Source organism: Etheostoma cragini, chromosome 8, assembly GCF_013103735.1.
Source record: "Etheostoma cragini isolate CJK2018 chromosome 8, CSU_Ecrag_1.0, whole genome shotgun sequence".
Classification (NCBI taxonomy): domain Eukaryota; kingdom Metazoa; phylum Chordata; class Actinopteri; order Perciformes; family Percidae; genus Etheostoma; species Etheostoma cragini.
The window spans coordinates 29,199,831-29,209,495 of NC_048414.1; the positions used below are offsets into that span (position 1 = coordinate 29,199,831).

The 9,665-nt window shown below is 41.3% G+C and overlaps 1 protein-coding gene across 1 annotated transcript in view; it reads left to right on the plus strand.

The window, feature by feature from the left end:
• Window positions 1-9,665, plus strand: part of spire2 (spire-type actin nucleation factor 2) — a 28,082-nt gene that overhangs the window by 8,021 nt on the left and 10,396 nt on the right. Inside the window, exons 4-8 of the mRNA XM_034879801.1 lie at window positions 741-821; window positions 961-1,125; window positions 4,009-4,095; window positions 5,038-5,155; window positions 6,846-7,062. Of these exons, the coding sequence (XP_034735692.1) occupies window positions 741-821; window positions 961-1,125; window positions 4,009-4,095; window positions 5,038-5,155; window positions 6,846-7,062 (668 nt within the window). The remainder of the gene's footprint in view (window positions 1-740; window positions 822-960; window positions 1,126-4,008; window positions 4,096-5,037; window positions 5,156-6,845; window positions 7,063-9,665) is intronic.

Sequence of the window (9,665 nt, forward strand, 5' to 3'; positions counted from 1 at the left end):
GGGCCAAAATTCCTCCAGGACGCTGTAAAAGCCTCATTGCACGTTATCTCAAACGCTTGGTTGCAGTTGTTGCTGCTACGGGGGGCCCAACCAGTTATTAGGTTTAGGGGGCAATCACTTTTTCACACAGGGCCATGATGGTTTGGATTTTTTTTTCACCTTTAATAATCAACACCTTCATTTACAAATTGCATTTTGTGTTTACTTGTGTTGTCCTTGACTATTGTTTAAATTGGTTTGATGTTCCGAAACACTTAAGTGTGACAAACATGCAAAGGAACAGGAAATGAGGAAGGGGGCAAACCCTTTTTCACACCACTGTACATATGTAGTTGCTTCTCGAAATCATCATTTTTCCAGCTAAATTATCCTATGATTTATCCCTCTCTTACTTACCCGTGTGCCTGTGCACTTATCTCTTTATGTGTTTACTGTTGTCTGTGTAGTATTTCAAATTGTATTTCATTTGATTCCTAAACTGTATGTTTTTCTAATGTAATTTTTATTTTAGCCCTCTTTTCCTTTTTGCCACTTGTCAAGCTGGCAAGTGGCCAGCTTGACAAGCTTGACACCTGTTCTTAATGACTTGCCTTTAAAAATAAAGGTTTAAATAGTTTGAGTACAACCCCTTTAGATCTTGCATTTTGAACATGTGGCAGTGTTTGAAATGTCACCGTTGTCACTTTAGCTTGCAATTAATAAATTAAAATAAATAAATGTGTCTCTGTTTTGTTGCCTAGATGCTGAAGAAGATCACAAAAGAGGAAGCCCCGGAAAACAGGCCTACATCTGAGCTGGACGCACTGAAACACACAGACTGGGTGAGACGGGCCAAGCATAGGACACAGTGTAACAGGGAGGACAATACGGCAGTGTTGGACTGAAGAAGGCAGTGTTGTCCTGTTGACGTGTGTTTGTGTGTGTACGTGTGTGTGTGTGTGCGTGTTGTTTCCACCCCAGGCCCGTCTGTGGGTGCAGCTGATGAAGGAGCTGCGTCAGGGAGTGAAGCTGAAGAAGGTGCAGGAGCAGCCGTTCAACCTGCTGCCCACCGAGTTCAGCCTCACCCCCTTTGAGATGCTGATGCAGGACATACGAACTCGCAAGTTCCAGCTACGCAAAGTCATGGTGAGAGGCAGCACTTGGTTCCACCTAAGGATGGAGCTGATTGTGGCTTGCTTTTTTTTTTTCTTTTTTTTTTTTCTCTCAAAGTTGTCAGGGTACAGCATTCACCCAGATTACTTTACTCCGATCATGTACCTCAGCTTGAAGTGACCTCCGCCTTTAATCCCACACGCCCTGCGCCACAGACCGACCCCCAGACGGCCTCGCAGCCGGGACTTTCAAACCAACATGGTGTGCGGCCACTCACCAGTGTCTGTTTCAGCTTGCTGGCCCTTGGCCACAATTTAAAAGGTCCATCTTTCTTTTGCTATGTTCACATTTTGCTGGTCCTCGAGACTTCAGCTGTCAGTCGTGGCCGCAGCCGTACCGCAACCGATCCTGACCTGGTGGGTGTTGACGGACGGCGGAGCCGATCCACAGCTGTATGGCATCCGGTGGGATCCCTGGGTAACACTGCCAGCAACTACAAAAGCGTTCTAGTCAACTTTTCCTTGTCAAAAAAAGACACCAAGGGTGAACATAGCCTAAGTTACCCGTGTAAACACAAAAAGAAAATCTGAGATTGACCATTAAGCGCAAGAGCCGTCTGTTGTTTAGTTTTCGTAGGATCCTAAAACTGTTGTTGGGACCCTAAAAGAGAACTGTTTTGTGCTGAGAGAAAAGTCTCTCTTACTGCACTAATGTAAATGGATTAACCTCAAGACAAGTTTGAGTTACTTTGTTTACTTAGTTATTTTTGTTAAGAAAAAAGGTGTGCAGCTCAATTATCAGCAAATACAAGTATCAGATCGGGACTCTGTATCGGCAGATTTTCAATCTTTAAGATATCGGATCAGGCCTCAACAAAGCTGATCGGGACATCCCTCGTCTAAACTAATCAAGCTGAGCATTAAGTATGATGTAAATATGAAAGAAGTTAACATGTCTATGCCATGAACGCAGATGAAATGTCATTGGAAGAGTAAGAGATGAGAGCAGATGGAATGTCAGGTTAACTGTAAATGCTCAAAGCTGTTGCAGTGTCAGTGAGGGGGTAAATCCGAGCAACACTGATCTTGAAGCCAGCATATCTCCACCAGACTCCAAAAAATCACTACTTTTAATGTGTATAGAGCAACATATCTCCACTAGACGCCATGTAAATAATCACTACTTTTAGCGTGTATAGAGCAGCATATCTCCACCAGACTCCATGTTAATAATCACTACTTTTAGCGTGTATAGAGCAGCATATCTCCACCAGACTCCATGTAAATAATCACTACTTTTAGCGTGTATAGAGCAGCATATCTCCACCAGACTCCATGTAAATAATCACTACTTTTAATGTGTTTAGAGCAGCATATCTCCACCAGACTCCATGTAAATAATCACTACTTTTAGTGTCTTTAGAGCAGCATATGTCCACATGTAAATGGGTGAATTAAGAGTTTATTCCAACCAGACCAGAGTGGTAAATGTTGGAACAGTGGAAAGATTAACCAAGATGGCTTTTGGTAGTTTTATGTAGTTTCTGTCTACTTTGAATTAAGTGTGTTTGACAATGATAAAAGTAGTTTTATTATCTGGTGGGTTTGGTGATGGTGATTTCTGTTCCATGTTAAACTAAAAGGATATTATTCTTTAACTAAAAGCTCTATCTCTTTAGGGATCCATCCCATAATGTTGTCAGACAATTAGTAATATTTATCCGAGGCTGTCAGTGTCCAAAACGGACAACTTTGCATTAGAAAATAGGGTCCCGGCTGAAAAATACCCAAATTACCCTTTAACTCCGGAGAAATGTTTTCATCATCACTGGACTCTGTTCAGCACGAGGACATTGAGGGCCAACAGGAGTGAGACTGTGACGCCTGTCTGTCATTTAAAGACCTTGAAGCCACCTTCCTCTGTTTTCAGGCAGTCCTCTGCACCATAAACAGGATAGGCTTTATTACAGGAGGAACATGCAGTCACCTTGAGGACTTCGTCACAGGGAGATACATAATTCAGCCTCAGAACACAAATATTAATGAAGGCTTCTCTCAGCCTTCTGTTCTCGCAGCAGTCACAAGGAAAATCCTCACCCAACTCTGCAGATAACCTTAGCTCCACGGAGCACTTTAGCTTCTTACAGCTCTTCGTTTTGGTTTCATGGCTTTAACCTAACCCTTTTGGTTCAGTCTCTTTACTCTTATCAACTGTTTCTGTGAGAAAGCTCTGATGTACTGTACCTGCTCAACACCAAATGGTAGAGAAAGTTAGCAACTCTCCTGAGCATTTAGCAGCTAAAGAGAGTTTTTTCTTTTTTTTTAAGGTCCCATATTGTATAACGTAAAGCATGTCAAAGTGCTGTATAAAAACTGAAAGTACCAAAATGCTCAATCCACAGTGAAATGCACACAGCCCGTATTCAGAAACGCAGTCTACTACTATGTGTACAGTGGTACAATGCTGTTACAGTCATTCCCCGGCTGAAATGACAGTGCAAAGACACCAAGAGCGCAGATGCAGAAGATGCTGACCAATCAGAGCAGACTGGGCTTTTTCAGAAGGGGGGCTTAAAGAGACAGGTGCTAAAACGAAGCGTTTCCAACAGAGGGTGAATACAGGTATATTCAGAGTAATGTGTTTTGTTAAACATTTAACATGTTCCAGTAGAAACATAGACAAGTATGAACCTGAAAATGAGCATGGTATGGGACCCTTAAGAGTTGGTGGAGACCAAAACCGAGCTAAAAGGAGAGTTAATTGCTGCGAATTATGTTAACGGGTACAGATGCTAACGTGTTTGACAGATCACATTTATCAGGTGATATGCCAGTGTATTGACAGCTTGTTGCATTGTTGCGTCACTGTATGATTTACAGACACTACAGTGGGTGTGGTGTTTCTTGTTTTACTCAGGTGGACAGTGACATTCCCACGAGTGTAAAGAGAAATGCCCATGAACTGATACTGGATTTCATCAGATCAAGACCTCCACTTAAACCAGTGAGTGGGTTTTGCCTTTTAATTGAAATTCACTACCCCAGTGTGAAGAAGGATACATGTGTGCAGTTTTTCTTGCCGTTTACAGTATACCCTGAAAAAACCCTGAGTGGGTATCACAAAGAATCAGAGGATGTTGTTTGCAATAACCAAGCAGGTAGAAAAAGACTTGTATAGATAAAGTGGATTGTATTTGTCTGTAAATGTAACTTAACAAAGTTAATGTGACAGTTATCTGAACTCCTGTGTAACATAGTAATATTAATGTAACTATTCGTCCCTATCATAATTCATATATCATTGATAAAAGCTGACATTTATACATCAATAAGTTGCAAGCTTGTACACAATACATATTTGTACTAACACTAGCTTACATTTACTGTGTATATACTGTGTATATAGATATAGATATATAACCAGTTTCGACTAACACATTGCTTACATTAGAGTCTCCCTGGTATACCACATTTATCCACCCCTAATAGAACTGTTTTAAGAACTGATGCCAGCATTTTCCAAAGTAAAACTATCCCCTAGCCTTGATACAAACTGATATTAATAATACACACCCAGAGATGTGTTTGACATTAGGTTGTAAAGTTAAAATAAATTGTTCTGTGATTTGATGTAACTGTATAAAGACTTTACAGATCTTTTATTAGAGTTTATCAGCCATTTTATAATGCCTCTGCTCAAGCGACAACCGTGGCCGAAGGCATTATTTTTTCAGGTTGTCTGGCTGTCTGTCTGTCACATTATTGTGAACGCGAAATCTGATAGCTTTTTACATTTTGAATGGGTGGTTACATCAAATCTTTAAAACATGGCCCCTTTTTCCTCCGTACATGCTTGGAGATAGTTTGGCTTTGGCAGCACCAAGAGAATCTTGGTCATGTCTTTTAGGTTTCTCAGGAGTGTGTTCTAATTGTTTCTCCTCATTAGGTTTCAGAGCGCAGCCTCCCCCCTCCTCCGCCACAGCAGCAGAGCCTCCATGACCGGGTCCTGGCCGAGATCAAGCAGGAGAGAAAGCTCCGGCCCGTGGTCCTGCCCCGCTCCAGACGTAAGGGCACATCATTCGCCTTGTTTGTGGTGCTTGTGTGGGGGATGTGTGGGATTTTTTTCCCCTTTCCCGTCTACATATTCCTGCCTCCACTCAATTATTTGTATCAAAAATACCCCAAATGCACCCCCCCACAAAGTGGTCATCTACTTCACCAAACAAAAGTATTTTAAATGAATACAGCGCTGTTCCATGAACAATCTATAGTGCCATAGAAAGATAAAGTCCGAGCGGCAGACACTCCCGAGGAGCGAATGAGCGTTTCCAGAGTGAAAGGATTTTGTTTTGGCCTCTTAGCGTAGTGGTTTATGTTGAGACCACTATTGAAGAGCATAAGTGTTTGGATGGCTGGGCGGCTGGCTCTGTTTCCATGGTGCTAGTTGAAGAGGGATTTAATTTCATTGAACTCATGTTTTGTTTGGTTGTGCATGGTCAGAAACATCCTCCCCTCTACTTTCCAAATGTAACCATGGGGTAGCCCAGCGTTGTTAATACTAAAAACATGTCTATCTGGCGGGTCCGGGGTTTTGAAGAAAGTAAGTGTGACTCCAAGGGGTCAAAGGTTACATGACGCCATTGCCAGGGTACCAAATGACCCGCTCTGTGTCACTGATGAAAATTACAGACTTCTTTGAGTTTGAACAACTTTTGTGATAATGTAAATAAATACTAAAACTAAAACATAGGTATATTCAGTTTCAACAATGAAACCACATTTTACCACAAAATTCAAATACTTATTTGCCCATTTGTCATTTGAAAAATTCAGTCCAAGATTCGCTTTCTTTTTGTTTTGCTCGTCATCAACCCCTAAGGGGGATCTCCGGCTCTCAAGTACTTTGTGTGCTTTTTGGTGCTGGGCAGATGAGGCTGAACCAAAACAGAGAGCCAATGGGCTGCAAAAGCAACACAAACTGTCTAACACAGACAGGGGTTTCCCTGCCATTCTATGGGTTAGGGACAGCCCCGAGCCGGTTTTGGGCAGCAACTAAGCCAAATTAAACTAAAAGACTTCTCTCAGTCCCAACTACAGTCATCAGCTCTGCCTTTCAAGAGTTTGGGAAGTTATTTAGTTATTATCTGCTCTAGCTTTTCCAACGTTTTAGACACAGATAACAGAATAATAACTGTCCAAAATAATGTGAAAAAGAGATGCAAAACTACCACAGAGAAAACCAAAAGACCACAAAGAGACACAACACAACTACAAAGAGACACAAAATGTATGGGGAAATTGCTTCTAATTATTTTTTTTTATTTATTGAAAAACGTTGCCTTTTCTTGAGGAAGGACACCTGAACCCCTTTGTCCAATAAGCACATCTAAGTCTTATTCAAAGCTAGGCAAAACACTGCTCATAGTCTATGAACTCATTGGTAATCTAAAAAATATAAATTAGTGCAGCATTTAGGTCTGTTTTGTACTTTCTGCTTTGTGCTATGAAGCAACACAGCAAATTTAGCTCCAAATACAACTCATTGAATGCTGTGGAAAAGCTTTGACACTGCAATATAGCTCTTCCAACATTGTTGCTTTACATTAATTATGTTAATGTCTCAAAGTGAGTGTGGTAAAGAGTTATTGATGCTAAAATGCTACACAGGGTACATCTCAGAGTGACTGCCCTCTGATCTCACCGGCTCTGATTTATTTGTTCCCTGACGGTGTTTTTTGGTTCCTCCTCCCTCAGCGTTTGGCTCTCTGCCCTGCCTGGCTCAGACTTGTCCTTGTAAAGAGAAATCTACTTCATGCATCGACCTGTCGGTGTCCGAGCCCGGGGCTCGACCGCCGTCCCGCCCTCGCGTCCTGCTCAAGGCTCCGACTCTGGCCGAGATGGAGGAGATGAACATATCCGAGGTGAGGCCAGGCAGGGGGGGCATTTACTCATTTGCTATTACCTGCATAGTGTTTGTTAAATAGTGAACTATATTGGGAAAGACCAAACCAGATTTAGAACACTAATAATCATGGTTGTGTCAGTAGGTGCGCCGGTTAGTTGTGTGACGCCCAGCATCGTGGTAACCAACGGAAACAAAGACTTCTAATACATCCCTGAAATAAAGCAAAGACTCAGGAGGAGAGTTAATGGTTTTATATTATGTATGTCACATGTTTCTGTGCAGTTACAGGATAACACAGAGGGTGGGAAGGGAAACCGTGATTCAGATGATCCACTTTTCTTCATGATGATCCACACAACAACATGGGAAATCATCTTTAGAGGGAAGAACTTGCATAACCATTTTCAAAGGGATCCTTCAAGATATCTGAATGAAAAGGGGTTCAATGGGTACCCACAAGTCTCTGCTTTACAGACAAGCCCATTTTATGCTAAACCCTTTTAGTTTGGGTAATAGTCATACAGTTTTTCATATGCAGTATAAATTTATTTCCGCCTGTATTTCTGCTAACTAAGGTCTTGGAATTGCATAAATGGGGAATGACTGGAACGCTTAGTCTTGTATTTGATGATGTAAGTCTGCATTGTAGCCATTTCAAGTTAGTGAGACCATTTTCTGAAACATGACCTCACTATTGGATGACCTGTTTTAATCTCAGGGCTAATCTTCCATCCTCATGACACTTTCCAACCACAAACTAGAGGCTCAGAGGCTCTCCTAGGCTTCATTGACCACAAGGGGCTGTCTCAGCAGTTTCCAGAACAGAAGAGCTCCCTATCCAGTCGCCGATCTCCAGATATCTCCAAATGTCAATATGTTATAGAACCAAATCATAGCATGGCTTTTTCTATGGTCTTCCTCAAAGTCTTGGGGTCTTAATGTGGTATTTTGGAGAGGATTCTTTACAATTTTTTATATCGATTTGAGGACGATGAAACTAGTCAAACGCTGCAGCAAATCTGTGTAACAACTAATGAGACATCAGTGACCTCATCACAAAAACTCACATCATAATGTCCTGAGCCCTTATACTCATTACAACTTGTTTTAATGAATTAATAGGGATGTAACGCGGCATCATAAATCTATTTTAAATGTGTAAAGATTACAACCGGTTGAGATCAAAAAATTATTTGCAATGCAATTTTATAACAGCCTAAGGCGTGCCGCTAGCTAACATGCAGTATGCAGGTTACGTTGGACAACATTTTAAATAACTCATTTTAAATTTCACTTAAATATTTAATCTTTATTTGCACTTTTGATAAGAGGACACAAAGAGGACATAAGGAAAGTTTACATAAGGGAATATTTTTCAGTCATTTTATTCTGTTTGTGAGGAAATCGTATCGTGAACTTAAAATTGTAAGTCTGTATCGTTACATCACTGTTAATGAATTGACTAATTGACTAATATTTTTTCTGATGTAAGACTAGAAACAGTGCTGAGCTACATGTCAAAGTAACCCCCGGCTGTGTACCACTTCTATGTGGAATCTACTGTTGACCTGCTACCAGCCCCTAAACACCCCCTGTCCCCCACCACCGCCCCTCTAGAGAAAGGGGGCTCCTCCCGGGCCCAAATGAGCCATTTTAAAGCACACTAGAGTTTAAATTCTGCTAATATTTCTTGAAGGAGCAGCTGCTAAATATTTATTTTTGAAATATGGATTTTTGATGCCCCTCTTTTTAGGTCTCATTTTATTTGGACAGTAAAATGATATTGGGGTGTAAAGTGATCCTTGACTATTTACTGTGCTAGAGTAATACTTTTTTTTCGAAGTGCATTGTATTTCTGTATTTGCAAAGCTGATTGTGGTTTTGAGGCTGCTGAGGCAAAAAGATTGCTGAACTAAAGTCTTCGTGTAGCAATCCAAGCAAACCTTGAGTTTCTGAACTTAGAAAACTGCTATTTTTGTGGTCAATCTATGAAATCTCCATGACTCAGTCAACATATTGTGTTGCCCCTGTGATCAAACTTTGATGAACCCTAACCCAAAATAACACTTTAATTGCAGTTTGGAGATTACCAGTTAAACCTGGCCTGTTTTCAGGATATTGTTTCATGATATAAGTCTTAAAGGCACCCTGTAGAATCTTCTTGTAAAGGAACAAAAAAGGATGCTAGAGTCCAGCGTACTCAGCTAAATGCATTGTGTAGATCTATGTGCGAGGTTGTGTTTCAGTCCCAACTGCTCCAAACACACGGACGCCAACGCTCCTCCTCTTGGTTAGAGGGGGGGGGGGGTCTTTACAATGCCTCCTGTTAATGTCCACCATACCAGGATGTTGATGAGAGATGAGGTTTGTTTGTATTAGTTTAAATGGAGATTAGTTCTTCTTCTACTGGAGATAAAACTACTCTGTCAGATCACTTTTGGCTCAAAACTCCAACTAAACGTAGTATTGTAAATGTAGCAATGAAACAGTACTCTACTACAATACTGCAGTTCTCCATCTGCAGCACATGTTTATCCTGTGTTGCCTTCGGCCCTTCACTTTATCTTTTCTTCATGTTCCTTCACATCTAACCCCTCCTAATGTTGCCCCCTGCCTTTCGTTTACTGTATCTGCCACATGCCCCCCCCCCTCCCTCTCTTTACAGGAGG